The sequence below is a fragment of the Cyclospora cayetanensis genome, unplaced genomic scaffold, assembly GCF_002999335.1.
Source record: "Cyclospora cayetanensis isolate NF1_C8 unplaced genomic scaffold, CcayRef3 CcayRef3_contig_130, whole genome shotgun sequence".
NCBI lineage: Eukaryota > Apicomplexa > Conoidasida > Eucoccidiorida > Eimeriidae > Cyclospora > Cyclospora cayetanensis.
Genome location: NW_020312071.1, coordinates 31,158 through 49,160, shown reverse-complemented (window position 1 = coordinate 49,160; position 18,003 = coordinate 31,158). Strand labels below are relative to the sequence as shown.

Sequence of the window (18,003 nt, the reverse complement as noted above, 5' to 3'; positions counted from 1 at the left end):
CGGACATCATACATCCCGGGAATGTGTGGCGGTCGGGCAAACGAGACCAGAGGAATCCCGAGCGCCCCTTTTTTGAGGGCATCTAAAAGAATTTAAGATTGTCTTCAATTGGTTATGCATTATGTCGGTCTCTCGATGGATTACTCATAGGGAATGCAACACTCATAGTGCATGCTGGTGCCTGCTTCCCATGATCACTGCGCACAGTAGGAACTTTGCATTTAAATTACTGGGGAATAAGTGAAAGCAGCAGTTGGTTAGTTCTATTGTTGCGAACGATGGCATAGAGGAAGCAACAGCGAGGCACAAGAGTAACACTATGTACAAGGGGACGTGGGTCGGTGGTGGTCGTCTTTTTCATGGGGCGTGAGTTAGGCTTCAAGTTGGGTGCTCTTCGGAGCTTTACGAAATTCTATGGAACGAGTATGCTAAAACAGAAGAAAATAGATTCGGATCTTAAGTCATAGGCCTCTGGTGAGGGAAAATGGCTAAGGAGGGCGCCAAAACCTACTCTGAATCCAGCGGGGGGTGGTGATGGGAAGTAGCAACATTGCAGAACTGCATGCGAGGCATTTGTTGGCTGGGGGCCCCGTAGATTAGGGCTAGGTTGTAGGTTTTAAAATTTATAGTTTAAAGATTACGGCGAATCGATTCCTAGAAAGCCGCAGCGCAGCCGTTTCCAATTATTTTTACCTCAGGACGTGCAGCTGCGGCTGTGCAGCAACACCACCCCCGTTGTCGGATGCGAGAAACGATAAGCTGAGCGGCTGTGCAGACACCCTATTCGTAGCGGCCTCCGAGCTCGCAAAAAGATCTCAAGCCAACTTGTCTGCCTCGGCAGCAGCATATCAGCAGCAGCCGCAGCTTGCACCGGCAGCAACCACTGCCGAAAACGCACACTAGGAGGGAAGGTCAGCGGCAGCAGCAGCACCCATTAGAAGCACATAGTAGTTGCAGTGGACCTTTGCATTTGGCGCCAGAGCCAATACCCTGCGGGAGCAGAAGCAGCTCCAGCGAATCAGCAGCAACGGCATTGCCACTGCCACAGGTGCGACGCTGCGATGCGACTGCTTCAAGAGGAGGACAAGGAAAATGCTGCCTGCACCAGCAGGGTGAGCAGCTGTCATGAGGAGAGCGTCCAGCTCAAGAGCCCGAGGCAAACGCCACCGCTGACGCACGAGTTCTCGGGGGAGCAGACCAGTGGTCCGGAGGCGAACCCCCCAGTAACAGCCAAAGCAGGTGTGGAAGCGGGTAGCAGCAGCCGCAGCAGACGCCTACGCAGTACACGTCAGTCTCCCTCTCAGACAGCGGCCTCAACGGCATCAGCAGAAGTGCCAGCTGTTGCAGACACCCCTGAGACGTGGAAGGCCCCACAGCAGCAGCAGGAGCACCATCAGGAGCAGCAGCCGACCAGCACCATTAGCAGCAGCACCAGCAGCATAGATGCCTGCTGCAGCCTCAGCAACAGACGCAGCAGGCGTCCCAGGAGTTTCCGAAGCGAGAGTGGTGGCACCAGTACGAGCAGAAGGCCTCGCAGCCGCCGCACAGCACCAGGAGCAGCACCAGCAGGGGAGACAGACAAAGAAGTCACAGAGGCAGGATTAGAACCTCCTTCTCCGTCCAAGGAAGCTGGCGAGAAGAGTGCACATTCGGGGGCAGATCGCAAAGCCGTCTACACAGAGACAGACACTGAAAGCGGCAGCAGTGCCTGCAGTTTTAGCTGTAACGAGCTCACGGCCAAAGGCGAAGCCCCCAACAGCAGTCGGACCACCACGAGCTCGAGTGATGCGGCTTCCAGCATTACTGAGGTCAGGCGTAGCAGCCCAAGTGCAGCATGCACTGCGTCTGCTCCCTGTGATTTGTCACCTTCCTGCTTTGCTCCCTTCGATTTTTCCCCTCCTCTGCTGTTGAAGCATCAGCAGCAGCACCGTTGCTGCCGCCGCAGCAGCCACCACAGCAACAGCAGCAGCAGCCAGCAGCAACAACAGCAGCTGATGCAGCATCCTCTCTCCCCTTGGCCGTCTCCACTTTTCCAGCGGCCCAGGCCTAGCAACAACTGCAGCAGCAGCCGGCGCAGCAGCAGCGGGAGTCTCTTTGCTGCTGGCTTCTCCCCTGCTGCCGCTCAGCTGCCTCCTTTCGACTTGTGGCTCTCTGTGTCTCCTCGCGTCTCGTCTCTCGAGAGAAGCAGCAGCCAGCTCTCGTGCTGCAGCAATTTGTCTCTCGCGCTTGCACGGCCTGTTTATACACCTCCGCAGCAGCAGCCGCCGCAGCAACAGCAGCCGAGAGAAAGTGAGAGGGGTTCTCACTGCTGCAGCAACAGGGGATGCTCGTGCAAGCAGCAGCGGCAAGGGATGTGCATCAACAGCCTGCTGCCACCGCAACAAAACCAGCAACCCCATTTCCCGCAGTCCTCTCCAATTGTAAGAAGGGCACGCCGTATGTCGGACGACAGCAGCTACATCAACAGAAACAACTGCTGCTGCAGAGCTTCTGGAAGCTCGGGGTGCCTGCTTCTCACGACCAGCTCGCAACAGAAACCGTTGCAGCAGCAGCAGCATCCGCAAGGGGCAGCTGGCGGCCTCAGCAAACGGCCTAGAGAACTAGGCAACAGCTGCAGTCGCAGCAGCAGCAGCAGTAGCAGTAGTAGTAGTAGCAAATACGTAAGAGGCGAAACCGCCTTTGGGGGAGCACGAGCAGCAGCCGCGTAGGCTTCAAAAGATTCTTTAGGGGCCCGTGTATGCACGCGTTTGCGCGTGATGGGGAGGGGTCCCGCCGAGTTTGGAAGCCCCCGCTTTTGCTAGAACACGCTTTTCTTTTTAATTACTAAAATGCAGGATTTAGGAGGCGATGTCATGGACGCCCCTCCGCGAAGTGGGCAGGATGCGGGGTGCACAAGGGTCGTCATGTAGCTAATGATGTAGCGGCTGTTACGTAGGTTTGTAGAGTTTACGATTCGTCGCAAACACCTTGAAGTTCAAGCTACTGTCTGTACACCTAACTCTGCCGCAAAGGCAGCATCTATTCAGGAGAACGAATGACCTGATAGTGAGCGCGAAGCCTGCAGTGGATCCCCTGAAAACCCTGTACATTCATAGTCTGATTCCCTGTAAGGCCTAAACTGGCATAAACCGAAGCCTCTCTTCGTGGACTCCTCACAACCTTCACAAGTATCTTCTGTGCCTCCCTCAACTCTGTGACAAGCAAAGTGTAAATGCAAACAGTTCAGCAATGATGTTGAGGAGTTGCGTGCTTCAAAGGATTCACGGGTTTGGAAGGGAAGACTGAGAAGGCCCGACCCCAGAGAGCAAGCGCGGATCGGCTTACACAGAGGTTTAAGTAGTTTGTACCGCGGGTGGCGTGGAATGTCGTGGTGGAACGGCTCTGGGCAATGTAAAAAATGCATAAGGGTATGGAAAGGAGCTCTTGACCCTTAAAATAATTGCAGAGACGTCTGTAGTATTGAGCACAACAAGAAAGGACGGAGGGCAGTAGCGACCAAAGCTCTCAGAACCTGAAAATTAGCGCAGGTGCATGAATTCTCCGTGCCAGAGGCCAGTAGGGGGTTTGTGTCCAGTAATTATGTGGGGGGTTGCTATCCCGGAGCTTGCATCACTTGCATAATATTCCTTCATAGCCTCTTGAATTTGAGGATGTTGAGCTTAAATGTAAGCGTAGTTAACGAGTGAGCTATCAACAATAACTTTTCTCCGTTAGAGGCTTGAGACCTCAACGGCAATGGCACCCACTGGAGCAGCGGCAAAGCTATTAGCACAACGGTTCTAGCTTTATAATAAGTTATTGCTGCTCTCTCATTCTTCAACGCCGCCTATAGTCAAACTTAATCTTCTTTTTATACTCGAATATGGAGGAACGGGTCACATTTACAGCGAAGTCCCGAACAACACCTTTTCCATTATAGCGCTAGTCGCTCGCTAAAAACAATCATCCACCTGCGCTAAGCTTCAGGGCCTAAGAGCCTTGTTAAACTAGACGCACACAGGACCCTGAACTTCTTATCTATGAGTGTTTGGAGCAACCATTTAACTGACAAAAACTTAGCTGGAGCCGTAAATGTAGTGCTGGCTCACTACAACGGGGGTACATTTAAATGGAGGCAGATGTAGCAGGCCAAGGTACACCTGGGCCCGTTCTACTACACTAGCCATATTTGCTGACGAACTAGTAAATAATTGCATAATTAGGCTGCATGTGCAGCATGTTTTAGCGTATAGTTAGTGCAAAGTGATGAAAGTCAATGTTCCAAGTTATAATGTGCTGCTAGCTGTGAACGATGGGATTGCTCAGAAGGTTCAGCAAGGCGCATTGCAGCTCTCTTTTCCGTTCATTAAGGAGCTCTAAGGGGTGAAATCACTACGAGGTTAGACGAAGCTCTATTGGGAGGACACCGAAAATCGGTGGACCCCAACTTGTACATTGGATTTGAGGCCGAGTTTTCCTTTGTAGACCTATTCTCGAACGTAACAAAAGCCGTCAGTACTAGTGAGAGAGGGGCACTTAACGTCTCGAGGCCTTTGTTGATGCGGTAGATCCACCTCCCAGCCCCGTAATGGATATATATTGTATTCTTTCACACCGCTCCTTCCCCCTTGTCGTGAAGTTAAGGGCGGGTAAAAATACGGCCACGTAGAGTGGCAGCCATGCACATAATACACCGAGGACAGCGTTTCAAGCAATCTGCTAAGCCTCCTGTGGTAGGACTCTTTGATAGTGTGGCCGTTCAAGGGATCGGGGCACAGCTCTAGCCTGCTATTTGCTTCCGGAAATTCATGTTTCACTTTCGGAAGGAGGATGGTTTCAGGGGCGAGCTTCACCCATTATCAATGTTCTTCCTACTAATAAGGTTCGAAGCCTCTTGAGCTAGCGCAAAGGATGCAAAATATTAGTGCAGCCCACTCCGGGAGTCTCACCAGAGGTCATGCAAATAGAAAGGGAAAAAGCTTTACAAAATGCCAGCCAAATACAAAGGACAGACTGAAGCCGGAAATGGAGCATCGCGTAGCCTGCGAGAGGCGAATAAAGGGCCAGGTGCATACATGCGAGGGTCAGGGAAGGGCGCAATACTAGAGCCGTTGACAGAGTTCCGAAAGGGGCGAAGGTGCCAAAAACCGAAGAGTCAAAACATGACACCTACTTGGAGCAAAGTTTCCTCGCGTGAGGCTTTTTACCAGGACTTCTATCACATAGGTCGCCGGTAGTTGCCTGAGGGATGCCCTATAAGGGCCTGCACCTCGACATTTCACTAAAGAATTATGTGCACTTACGAGTGAAGAGGCAGCAATACACCAGAAATCATAGAAGTAAAAGTTTACTGTTCTATGGCCAGCCATACCGGTGACTCTCCAACGAGCAGATCATGCTCAAGTCCCCGGCGACACAGGGAATAGTGCTGCGGCGAAAGGGTTTGGTGCTTCTGGGACAGGAATTCGAATGAAGAGAGGGTATAAATTGCACTTACATAGAAATGCAGCCATTTATTTTTTTAAAGTGGATGGTTTAGCTTAGGCCGAAAGCCTTGATGCGGGCTGACCAGCGGTATCGACAGAAGCGGCGCACCTGGGGCACAAGCCCTAATGCGTAAGTCTCACTCCGGAAACTTTGAAGCATGTATTTTAAACCCTATACTCTCTTTCCATGGTGGTTATTTGGCCCTCGACTCTCTTGTAACTAGCGCTTCACGCACATGCTACAACAAGGCAGCAGCTCCACTGCTGCTCCTACGGCACATGCTGAAGGCCTCAGCTTCTCACCTGCATTTCTCCGTTTGGCCCGATCCTTTTCTTCTCTTTCTGCTTCCCAGGAGAACCTTGCAGTAGCAGAGGGTAACCCGGCAGCATACTCCCTTCTTCTGGCGCATCTGTGCGTATCCCTTTGCTCCAAGTCCGCATCTCCTGCGTTTGACGACATACGCGATCTGTAAGGCGGCCTTACCTCCATACGGGGCCCTACAGGGAAGCCCATGGGGTCATAAACCGTGAGCGATGAACCCTAGCGGAGCTAAAGGCACTTCCTAGTGCCCCCCGGGTTTGAGTCCAAACCATCGTCAAAAGCCGCCAGCAGCAAACTATCCTACATACTTGGCGACTCCAAGAAAGAACTCGCCTACTATCTCTTCCGAATTGAGCCCTAAATCGTCCTTGCTCTCAAAAGCCTTCGACCCACCTGGGGTGTGTGCTGTGCGGAACGCATACTTTCCATCTGTGCACCCGTTTCTTCATTCAGCTCCAGAAGTTTCCTCCAATCCGGCTTCCTGAGAACAAGGTGCGGGCACTGCGGTCTTCAAATGGGGCTTTTAGCTGCGTAACTGGTGCTAGAAGCGTTTGCGCCCGTTCCTGCTTTTGATGAGCTATGGGACCCTCCATCCCCGCTGCTGCTGCCCCCCATGCTCCTGCCACGCCTCATGCTCTTGCCCCTGCTGCCGGTCCTGCTGCCTTCCCCAGTGCTGTAGCAGCCGCTTCGGCGGCTTGCGCTGCACTGGGGGATGCAAGCTCGGATGTCACCGTAGAGCAACACGAACACCAGCAGGAGCACGCGCAAAGGCATCGGTGCAGCTCAGCTGCGGCCACTGCACACAATGATGGGACTCCCGGGAGTGTCGCCTTAATTGATGGGAAATCGGCTTTGCCTCCACCGAATTCGACGCAACTGGGGTCTCCTCGCAGCCCTGTCCAACGCCGCGCCAACTTTCGCTCCATTGTATGTGGAAAAACTGCCGTTTCGCTGCTCAAGGAGCTGCAGGGAGAAGCTGGTGAGGCCTTATAACGAACGGTTTGGGGCAGAGGATCTGTTTTTTGTGGCGGGGGTCTCTCAGAGGGAATGGTGGCCGTACGGCGCTCTCTGGGCCATATGGCTCAAGGGTCAAATTCCAGCGTATATAGCTGCTTTTGTGCTGCAGGAAACCCGTCGTATCTTCTGGAAACGACACCGGAAAGGTCTCTGCTGTATGCCCTCCTTAACCCTGTTGTGCTTCTTGCGTTCTACAAGTAAGTTTCAACCTCAAAATTCGATGGCGATGCGCGCATTCAGAAATCATTTGGTTGAGGAACAGATGACAGCACGCGTGCAGCTCAACGCAAGGGGCCCTGCGCAAGGCTAACGGCCCGGAGCGTTTGGATTGAGGTGTGTTTGGTTCAGGTTTGTGGAAGAGCAGCGCTACAAGCAGCTGACAGCGCTTAGACTTGCAAGGAAGTAAGCAGTAGCAGCTGCTCCCGCACACACATTCTCGGCAAGCCAGAGGCCTTCGCTTCTGCTCAGCTTTCACAGAGCACCGTTCAGCTATTAGACTGTTGCTGCTGCGTGGTGTGCAGCTCGCTGGAAGAATTTCTTCCCATAAAACCGCAGGTTTTGGGAGAACATGTCTATCTGTTGCACACTATGGCCACATTTTCCTATTCACGGTCCTGCTTTAATAAGGTAATTCCCGAGCGCGAAGGTGGTTTTTGTTGAGACAGCAGAACCGATCTTCTTCTTCGCCACGGGCTCTTGCGTGCTTGCCTTACTGGGTAGCCAGTTTGTTTTGTGGAGGGGTTAGGGCAGTGGGGGGAGAGGATGCGAAAGAACGGCGGTGCTCCGTATGTGTGCTTCTGCGGCGAATGAAATGCGTAGACGAAGACGCTGTTCTACATGCGTCGGTTGATTGAGCCGTGTATTGCGGTCTTGGTGTATTTTGGAGTTTCTCCGGAAGCACTTGGAGTACCTCAGTTGCTGAGGCAGGTCGCGACTCCAGATGTGAGCAAACGCGAGGGCGAGTACCGGGTGTGGCGTCCGAGTCGGTGGGACATCAAGGCAGAAGATTCTCTTGAAGGGAGCAGCGACACGCTTCAGGACCGGGCTGCTCACAAGCGCTTCGCCAGACATCAGCAGCAGTTCGTACTGCAGCAGGAGCAGCAGCGACGTCCTACCAGCAATGGCGCGCGGGAGTCCTTGCGCGGCCAGTGCATCACCTCAAGCGATTCTGTCTCTGGGCCTATGTCGTTCGCAGCCGTTGCGTCAGCAGCGAAACCGACCTCAGGGAAACTGGAAGCAGTGCACACCTCGGATGAACCGAAGCTAACATGGGATGCGGCGCTCCTTGCTCTGGTCGACGGGACGTCTCTCGTCAACAGGAGGGCTAGGGCCAAATTTCTCTGGGCTGTCTCCGATTGGCTGCTGGCGCTGCTGTTGCCTCTATGGGAAGAGTTTAGAGGAGAATCACTCGTAAGGCTGCAGGCAGGGGCGTTGGCGTTCGCATTGTACAGCGCTGAGCTGATGCCCCATGATCGCATCATAGCGTTTTCTTCGCGGTGTCCGCTGGCACGTGCTATGGCCGTCTCCGTGTGTCTACCACCAACTCTCTGCGCGATCGTCTGGTCTTGTTTCCGTCGTCACCCCTTGTAGCCTTCATTGCTCTCTCTGAGGCCTGGATGTGCAGGCGCTTTCTTCTCTTTCGAGCTGCTGCCGCAGCGCTGTGGAGTTGCGGAGGGCTTGGGGCTCACTCTGGATGCTCTTCGATGCTGTGGTTGCTGCTGCGTCCTCAGCCCCAGCTGTTGCGGGATGTGTACCATCCTCGTTTCAGCGTCAAAACAGCCATTCTTGACAAGATCGCGCGCATTCGGCAGCAGTCCGACGCGCTCCTTGCTGCCCTTTCTTCTGCTTCCCCAGGCAGCCCGGTTGCTGCTGCAGCAGCGGGGTCAAGGACAGCGCCCAATTATTCGGCTCTCGCAGAGTCCATCCTCCCGTCACCGGAGGCACAGCCACTCCCTCAGCCTCAGCAGAGCGACTATCAAGCTCTATCGGCTGAGGGAGCAGCATTTGGAACAGGAGACACTGGGGGACCCCCCGGAGGGCCCTCCACGCATCCCACAGGATCTCGAAAGGCTGCGCTGCACTCCCTAGCATTTAGCTCGAACATCCTGCAGAAGCAAAGCGCCCTTAAGCTGGGCCTTATGTCTCTTGTTGAAGAGCGCGCGAGAGAACAGGGAGAGGGAAAGGTAGGAGTTGAGGAAGGAGGATTTGGCCGGGCGACATCATCATGGCGTGCTGCTGTTTCTGCCGCTGAGTTGCTGCGGCTGCGTGCCACCCCATGCGTCATCCTTACCATTCTTTATTGCGTTGTGCTATATGGCTTTTTATATTTGGCTAAAAGGACGATGGCACAGGGTTTAGCGCTAAGGGCATGGGGTGTGAGCATTGGAATGTGTGTGGCCTCAGTTTGGTGGCGCGGCGATAAATACGGAAAGTCCTTGTTACGCCTTGACCGTCGCCATGATGCGGGGCATGGAACTGAGCAACACAATGAATGCTGGCATCGTGGCGCTTGCTCATAGAGATGGAAATCAACTGGACGTGCGCTTCCGGTGTTAGAGGCTCACAATGGGGTCCAGAGCTAGACTTTAGGTCATAAGGATTAGGGATTAATATCAAACACGGAAATGCGTGTATGTGTGCGTGAGCGGGTGCAACTAGTGCTACGCGCCGGCTTGGCTGCTAACCGGCGTTTGCGCATGCTCTGGCTGTTGCACGGCTTCCAAACGCAACATTGTCCAAGTACTGGGGTCCACTAGGTTCAACGCGTCTTGTGTGTGGTTTGTGCGCTCATTAGTTAGGGTTCCTGTTGGATGAGCCGTTGCTGTTGCACGTGCGGCACTTTCAGTTTAATTGTGCGCCTCTGTTGCCTTCTTCTCTAAGCGTCAGTTTTGAGGACATCGCCCCAGACGCATTTGAGTGCGCTAGGGAAGTCGCAGGGATTACGGACCAGGTACAACCGCAGCTGCTTCTGCAGTGCAGACGGATGCTGCAAATGTAGTATTTCTCGGGTCGCTGCTAATGGTGCGCGGCAGGTTTTGCTAATAATATTTATAGGCGGGGTGATTTTTTTGCGGGGGAGGTGGCTTGATGATCCGACTTCTGTGGCAGTAGAACTGTCGCGTGATTGTGTTGCAATACCGTGAATCCTTGTTTGTGTGGGAGTGCTGCACACGAGCGTGGGGGCGCCCCTGTTAAGACGTCTATATATATATTTAAATAGATATGGGTACGTACTCATAGATGTATATTTATAAATGTATATTCATAAATATATGTGTAGTAATGGATTAATATACATGTATATCGAAGAAGAGAGGTCCGGGTTTGTCTTACGTTCGCTTCAGGAATACCGCAACAGTTTGTGCTCCACAGACTTTTCTTTCATTGAGTTTCAGTCCAACAGGTTAGTTGAAAGCAGAAAGCCCGCGAGCAGGCGGATGCAGGGTTGATTAGGGGGCCTTAGGGCGTCAGAGAGGCGCCTTTGATGGAGGAAAGGGAAGGGCATGCAGCCAGGATGGCCTCACGGCGATCGAAGAGTGGGCAGTGGGAAAATGTATTTGGAAGTCGGGGCGGATCAACAGAGAGAGGGAGTTTAGAGCAGGAAGCACAGATAAGGGAGAATGCACCTACATGCATACAGAAAACACACACACATACACCCACATGCACTGACCAGATACAAGGAGCCGACAGAATATCAGGGGATAGTCCTTTGCGCTCATGAAGTCACTATCAGCGAGGAAAAACGACAGGAATTTTTTTTGAATTGCACACATATTTAGAGCTTTCGCTTGACGTGTATTTGTATGCCGTTCGGTTTTTTTCGGCGGGCCATGTGCATGTGTGCCTCTTCGACGGTCGGTTCCCCGCGTCGGGCCCGGTATTTTTGTCCGTTGATGTGTTGTGCATCATGCCTTCATGACACGCTTCATGTTGTGTCTGCCAGTTTTCCCTTTTCGTGTCTGTTGATGTGTATCTGCTTGATTGGCTGGCTGCTGCCGAACATATCTTTTTTAATAAGGTCACGTGCTGGCTTGTAAAATTTTCTCCCTTCGAGTATTTTCGTGGCTCTGGGACTTTTGAAATTTCATTACGCTCTAATTGTTTGAGTGCATGCATCTCCGTCCGTGAGTGTCGCTTTCTTGTTGCCTCGCTTTTCTGGGCCTGTTCTTTCCTTGCGCTTGCAGCTTCTTCGATTCCTCTTTCTGCAAATGTGCTTGCCGCTCTCATGTATTGTTTTTTCCTTCGGCGCTTTTCATCCCTCTCTTGTCAGAGTACGAGCGCCTCTTTTTTCTCCCTTTTGGGCATGCGTGTGTGCTCCTCTGTGGCCTCATTTCTTCCGACGCTTCTTGCCCTTCTATGCGGCTCTGTCTACGTGCAGCAAGAGTGGTCAGTTCTTCTTTTTCTCTCACGATGGGAAATTCCTTATTAAAACAATATCGAAAGCGGAAGTTGCACAAGTGCTTCGGTAGGCCTCGCACGCCAATCTGCTGGAGTATAATACAGCGCACCAGAGAGGAGATGCAAGGTCTTTCTTGCTCCGGGGCATCAATGCATAGCAGGCGTGTACTGTGCCTCATGCCTTGGGCTTTCTGCTGGAATGTTTTGTCCTGTCGCAGCTTTCTTCCAGCATACATTGATCATATTCTGAGCACGCCACTTTCCCTCCTAACGCGCATCTTTGGGATTCACAGAGTGGAGTTGTACTCGGAAACTCCCGCAGGGGCTTCAGAAGGGCCTCCCGAGGCTCCTCATGTGGATTTTCTTTCCTCGAATAACGGAGTGTCTAGGAGGCGACTAGTGCCCCCCAAAGGGGAACCCGGGATTGGTGCGCCGGTCGACGGGCCCAGCGGCGCCTCGTCCTCGAACAACAGCCCCCCATGGTGCCCCACAACAAACCTTTCAACATCGCCGATTGGATTCAACTACGCAGGCAAGAGGCATGAGGGTGAATCTGGGCGGCTAACGCCTCCGGGCACTAGCAAGGAGGCTGACGAGGCGGATTCCTCTCCATGGTGGACTGAGGGCAACAGCAGGGTAGGAACTCTCGGTGTAGGGGCAGTCGAAGGGGCTACTGGAGCAGGAGAAGCGAAAACAGCGGCAGCTGCAACAGGGGCTACACAACCACCGGCACAAGCGCGCTGTCAGCAAAAAACTGTAAAGCAATCCTCATCGTGGCTCACAAGAAAGGGGCCCTCCCCCTTGTTCTCCTCGCAACTCACAAGGAGAGTTTTTTCGGCAACCAAGGTAGGAATGACCAAGAAAACGCTTGAGAAGGGGTCCAGCGCACAGAAGGACATGGCCAGCATCCTCGTGGCCGGTGGATCCTTGCGAGATATGCAACCCGCAGCTCTCACCTCACGCATGCAGTCTACACGCCATATCTGTACAGATCCCACCTGCAGTCCTGGCAACAGATCTCCCGGAGCGGCCCCAACTCACGCCGTGGCTCCTTGTGCACCTACGAGAGGGCATGGTAGAGGGCTCGCTGCAGGCGGCCGGGGTCCCACCGTACAGGACAAAACAGGCGAAAAGTTGCTGCCCTCAACGGTGTGCGACAATGGAATTAGGCAGACGCACAATAAGGAGCAGCAGGAGCACAGTCACCACCTGCAGCAGCCCAAACCGAAGGCGCCTTACCGAAAGGACAAGCGAGAGAGAGTCCCGAAGACAGGACTGCTGGCAACGCTGAGGAACCACCAACACCATCGGCAACACCGATCTCAGTGAGATGCTGTTACCACGTCCGATGGCGACGTGCTGGTTGCTGCCGTTTGCTGGCAATGTCTTTTTGTACGTGGAAGAAGAAACCACCCGTGATGTTTGTGTGATTTGGACTGGAATTGCAGGGGATCGGAGCCGCGGGATATCAAGTCTCAGGAAGCCCATCGCACTCTTGTCACTTCGGCATACTTTATCGCCATGGGTTAGCAGCAACAGTAGTGTAACAGGCGTGCCAACAACGAGGGCAGCTGCCTTATCTACGGTGTCTAAGGCACTGTCTCGGCGGATCTGCGCCTCCAGTCTGCGTCCCTCGCCTAGGAACGTTTCCCCTGTCGTATTCACGCCATACGATGTAGGCCTTGCAGTAAAGGGCTCCGGTTGTCGCTGTGCTGTTTTGTGTCGTGCCGACGTGCGTTTAGGCACTGCGTTCGACCCCTCATTGGGACTTAGCGAAGCGTATGACATAAAGGGCAGCATCGTCAGCAGGTTGGCACGAGACGCAGACAGGGTCAAAAAGGATGTCGGTCAGTCTATACCGAAGCAGGTGCCGGTGTGGCGGGTGCTGCTGCTGCACTAAGTAGCCATGCGCTCCTCTCACAGCGACGGAAAGCGAGAGAGGCTCTATCTCTGCTTGCGTTGCAGCTTTAATCTCCCTTACTGGTGTTGCCGCAGTAGTTGTTCCCAAGACACCTTTTACTGCTGCATACGGAATTATTTGTTAGCTTGTGCGGCGCTTCGTTGCTTCTGTATGGCATCTAGTCTTCTAGCCATTTCACAGCCCTCTGGTTTTCATTATTCATCGCTCTTGCCACCTGTCTATGCAGGCAGCATTCTCTTCTTCCCCTCTATTCGCATCATGATCGTATTTTGCGCTGCCCCTCTGTGGTGTGGTTCTTCCTTTCATGCTTTCGATGGGTCGCTTTCGCGTGGAGGTTCACGTTTCTCTTCGTAAACCCTTCACCCTTGTCTCTGTGTTTTTGGCGCAGACTGGCTGGAAAGCGGCAGGCGTTTGCGCATGCGGGAGGACGAGGCCCGCATTCTGTTAGCTGCACATGAAAGGGACTGTCGCTTCTTAGAAGGCTTGGGGGTCTTCGATTACTCCATGCTTATCGGAATTCATGAATGGTACCCGCTTTCACGCTGCTGTTATTGCCGTTGCGGGTGCTGCTGGGGTTGCATGAGGGCTGACGCGTCAAGGGATTCTCGATTGCATTGACTGTTGCCACTGTTCGCTACCTCTCAGCCACGTTCGCCGGTGCGGGTGCTGCCATGCTCGGTACGGGGGACTGTCCCGCCGTTACTGCTGACATTGATCCTGTGTATGCCTCCCTGGTTTGCTGCTGTCCTTAGAGGTACAGCAGTAAAAGCAGCCACATGAACAGCAGCATCTTCAGGTTGCGTCTGGTGCTTGGGGCCTGCCTGCAGCTTGGACAAGGACAATGTAGTTTCTTGTTCGTACCTACCCAGCCGAGGACCTCTCAGAGACTATACCACGTAAGCCTTACTACACTGTATTTATTTTGCCATCAAAGCGCATTATGCCGCGCGTTTTCGCCCTCTCTCCAGGCCCACAACAGCCGGCTTTGGGTTGTCATTCAGGTGTCCCTAAGCCGAAATACAGCCAACACTGAATCTTAGTTTGAGTTCAGCACTACACATCCGCACACTGTGCCCTACAAGGTTTCTCTGCACCCTGATCAAAACCTTACGCTCCATCTTGAATCCGAGCCTTCGTCATATTCATAAGCGTACGTCAAACTCCACGGCGCAGGTATGCCTACTGTACAACCGAGGGCGCATTGCTTTCGTGCAGGAAGGCACATCTTTCTCTGGAGAAGCTGGATACTTGGGGGGACATCCCGAACGATGGCATGCGGCGGAGTATGGAGCCCGACAAGAGACGTCCTTCACGGCAGTCTCATGGGGCCGTGAGTCTGTTGGATCAGCAGCAACATCAGGAGGAGCAGCCTTCGCAAGTCGCATGTTTCCAGGAAGCAGCCGATACCACACATCCGTGGGATCACATGGACTCTCCTGCGATTCCCCTTTCAACGGCAACGCCTTCGCCGCCTCCGCACTTGCTCCATACACCGACAGAAGTAGAAGCTTTAAAGTCAGTTGCAGCGCCCCCAGGGCCTCCGCGATCCAACCACTCTGATGGTGACAGCCGCATACTCTCAGGCGACAGCCAGGCTAGAGTCAACGTTGTACCCATTAAAGGCCACGAACTGTCTTCTCGCAATTGGGATGGGCCCCCGCGGGGCTCCTCAGCATTGGGAGGCTCTGTGGAGTCGTCCAATATCCTACTTGCAGCGCAGGAAGACGTGGAAGGGTCTGGTGGATCCCCACAAGGAGTGCCGTCCTTTTCTGCGGGGGCCTCCATGGGCGTGGCTCCCCCATCCCAAGAAACTGCTGAAGAGATTGCTGACCAGGCTTTCCAAGAGACCCCCGATGTTGCTAATGCAGTGAATTCAGCTGTCGATTTTGCGTGTCATTCTGTAGTGTCTGGCGGCACACCGCGTTTTGCCCCTACAGATCAGTGCCCGCGAGAGCAGCAAGAGCAGCAAGAACAGCCGCGTCGGAGCAGCAGCAGCAGCAACAGTGACAGCTGCAACGTGGGTGCTGTCCCTTCTCACCGGATTCGGTTCCAGCCTACAGAGTGTAGGGAGCCCACAAGGGGGCCCCTAGCCCCCAGATCTAGCCTTCCAAGAAGGGCCACCAGATCCAAGGGGACTCGCATCAGCGACGACAATAGCGAAACCACAAGAACCGTCTACTACCCCTATGGACAGAGCGTAGCCCTCTCCAGGGCGTTTACCCAAACAAGGTATAATTCGCAATTTAGGGTGCTCTCACCCTAGGAAATTTGTGGCTGTAGGGGCTGCGTAGGAGTGTGAGAGAATTACTGGTTTAAGCAACACGATTTTCGCAACTTCTTCGCCTTCACGGTTGACGCCTTAACCGGGCTCTCAGGGTTAGAGACATTACAAGTACTTAATTTGCAATTGGAATCCGGCGCATCTTTTTTCTGGAAACCTGGTGGTTTCATAATGGAGATCCTACTTGCTTGAAGGGCTTAGGATCTAGGAAGTAAGGTGGGTAAGTGTTTCGGTTTGAGCATGCGTTGTTGTGTGGTGCGCGTGTACAGCACACCCTACCTGGGTGCCCCCGCTTTTGAAGGGGGATTTGGCTTGAAGGTGATGAGTGTTGACCGCCGGGAAATATTTTTCTTTGGTTTGATCGATTTTCTCTCTCCGTACACTGCGCGGCGCTACTTCCATACCGCCTATAAGCGTCTTAAGTCTACAGCCACGTAAGTTTTGGGCTGCATCGGCTTCTCCCCTTGTGCACGCGCACACACTAGCATAAGAAAACGGTGTGGCGGGCAGTCCAAGGAGGTGTACGAAAGCTGCATGTGGCAGAGTGGATCCTTTGTCTCTAGCTGTGTCTTCCACCTCGGTTTTTTTCAGACAGATGGAGAAAAGGGTTTTTCGTCTGGGAGTTGCCACACAATGTGCAATTCACGCTTGCGGTTGTTGCTGCAAGACTAGAGGAAGTGTTGGAGAGCGCTCGGTTTGCTGGGTTTGCTGTGCTGCAGTTGTCAGTTCGGCGAGATCTCGCCGGTTCCCCCTGGGTACTACGCCAGGCGGCAAATAGAATTCGTTCAGCAACATGTAATAGAGGCAGTGCCCTCATCGAGGAATTCTTTCAGTTCGAAGGAAGAAGGAACTTCTATGGGTTTCACGCAGCAGCTTTTCCAAAAGGGCGACTCCGACAGGAGGTTCTCAACATTGCCTCCTGTGGAGCAGGATACACTTGTCGAGGACCCCTGTTGGCCATGAAACTTGCAGAATTACCGACGGAGTGGCTTTAAGGGCGTCTGCTGACCCCCACTTCCCGGTTTTCACAGGTTTAGCCCTTGAAGCGGCCTTCGGATCTTGGGATGAGGAGCACTGTTGGCGGTAACTGTCTCAGTGCTCTATTATGTGCCCCGTAACTTCCCGCCCGTCGCGACGGCGCATCCGCCAAGGCAGAGGAGACCCACTGTTTGCTGGTGTGGGGACCTGTGGAAGTGCTTCTGGCTTGTGGAAGAGTTCCTGGCTCTGTCCGTTTCCCTTCTAGAAGTGTGTAGTAAATTGGTTGTTTCGAGTGCATGCGCGCTCCTAATAGTAGTGGAGAGAGCAAGCGGTTCTCAATTTTCTTGCACAGAAGCACTGTATTTCTCTCATGCCCTGAAGAGAGCAACCCGCCCACGATAAATGCAGTCACCATCTGCTGAGCAACGGCTCCTGGCTTCATATGGCTCAGGGTCCTAGTGCTCTCATTTTAATGGCCTCGCTGCATTCGGTGCCCCGTCGGGCTGCTGCACGCGCTGAGACTGCGGCTTGTTCTGGATGCCGTTAGCAAGGGGGAGGGGGGCAGCAGGCTTTGCTTCTGCCGATATTACAGCTCTACGCGATTTCTGCCAGTCTACAAGTGATTTGTAACGCAGAGGTCTGCAGACCTTTACTTCGCTGCCTCTTCACTTCTGCTACTCGCAGTGCAGAAACAGCGGACGGCATAGATGTCGGTAGTATTTTATAGACAAGGGGGTTATTCCAGCAGACCCCTCATTGGTAGACTATTGGGTTGCCATGGCGTCTCAGATACCCCTATGTGGTGCCTCGCCGGCAATCGGGGAGCAACAGCGGCGGTGCCTCATTCTGCGGCTCTTCCACTGCGTCTCTTGGGGCTCTCCCGCTTTCCCATTATGTATTATGGTAACCTTCATCCTTGTGCAATCCTCCGTTTCTTCAACTCCTGAATGCCAAGTTCTCTCCCGGCCCGTTCTCTTCAGTTATCTCCTATAACCCTCCCCTCCACATCGCATTGGGGTGGTGCATGGTTCCTCAGCTCTCCATGTGTTGGAAGTATCTTTTCAGCTCCCTTACTGCGTCGTACAAATTCCTCTAGCAAAATCACCGCTTGCCGTCTCTGCCTCTATCCCTCAACAAATGCCAGCCCTTTTTGTCGCTTCCAGTCTAAATTACGAATCTTCGTGTTTCTGCCTGGCCGTTCTGCTTGCCTATCTCTCTGTGCCTTCATCTGACTCAAATTGACTTTCCCTGTTCCGATCCTTTTGCGTGCCCTTCGTCTCCTTGTACGATCACAATCCGCTTGTGCCTGCGCCTCCCCGTTTGCCCCCTTTGTAGGACTCCCGATGCCCCCTGGTGCTGCTAGCTGCTGGTTGCTGCTGTACTTTACTGCCTGAGGAGGCTGAACATTCGTCTCAGCCTCTCTCCTCCTACTCAGCATATCTCCTCTTGTGTGTGTTGTGTTGTCTCATTCTGTAGCTGCTTCTAATGCGCGCTATCACTGCTGCACTCTATCCCGTTATCCTGCCCCTCTCCTCGCATTACTCAGGCTCCAGGTCGAGCCTCGGTGTTTCATTCCGTCCCTCACTCCCTGCTCGCTGTTTTCATTCGCTCTACGCCT

At 53.5% G+C, this 18,003-nt stretch overlaps 2 protein-coding genes across 2 annotated transcripts; both read left to right on the top strand.

The window, feature by feature from the left end:
- Nucleotides 1-1,061: 1,061 nt before the first annotated feature.
- LOC113147119 lies at nt 1,062-2,935 on the top strand. Its single transcript, XM_026336512.1, has 3 exons — nt 1,062-1,367; nt 1,626-2,551; nt 2,842-2,935. Exons 1-3 carry the CDS (start codon nt 1,062-1,064, stop codon nt 2,933-2,935), a joined length of 1,326 nt encoding a protein of 441 aa, XP_026192297.1.
- Nucleotides 2,936-4,967: 2,032 nt separating this feature from the next.
- LOC34618167 lies at nt 4,968-16,370 on the top strand. Its single transcript, XM_026336511.1, has 22 exons — nt 4,968-5,172; nt 5,372-5,459; nt 6,570-6,766; nt 6,914-7,001; nt 7,153-7,206; nt 7,326-7,431; nt 7,624-8,214; nt 8,535-8,987; nt 9,208-9,342; nt 9,599-9,754; nt 10,149-10,207; nt 11,186-11,272; nt 11,424-12,331; nt 12,394-12,589; nt 12,654-12,730; nt 12,948-13,052; nt 13,515-13,653; nt 13,996-14,022; nt 14,342-15,073; nt 15,194-15,355; nt 15,677-15,841; nt 16,127-16,370. The coding sequence occupies exons 1-22, from the start codon at nt 4,968-4,970 to the stop codon at nt 16,368-16,370; spliced, it is 4,974 nt and encodes a 1,657-aa protein (XP_026192296.1).
- The last annotated feature ends 1,633 nt before the right edge of the window (nt 16,371-18,003 follow it).

Excerpts from the sequence above, each read along its gene's own strand:
- LOC113147119 (XM_026336512.1), top strand. The coding sequence starts at position 1,062 with ATGCGACTGCTTCAAGAGGAGGACAAGGAAAATGCTGCCTGCACCAGC. Across the intron at positions 1,368-1,625 it reads ACACCCCTGAGACGTGGAAG|GAAGCTGGCGAGAAGAGTGC; the intron begins GCCCCACAGCAG and ends TCTCCGTCCAAG. Across the intron at positions 2,552-2,841 it reads CAGAAACCGTTGCAGCAGCA|GAGGCGATGTCATGGACGCC; the intron begins GCAGCATCCGCA and ends TGCAGGATTTAG.
- LOC34618167 (XM_026336511.1), top strand. The coding sequence starts at position 4,968 with ATGCCAGCCAAATACAAAGGACAGACTGAAGCCGGAAATGGAGCATCG. Across the intron at positions 12,590-12,653 it reads TGCTGCCGTTTGCTGGCAAT|GGGATCGGAGCCGCGGGATA; the intron begins GTCTTTTTGTAC and ends CTGGAATTGCAG. Across the intron at positions 13,654-13,995 it reads CTTATCGGAATTCATGAATG|CCGAGGACCTCTCAGAGACT; the intron begins GTACCCGCTTTC and ends GTACCTACCCAG.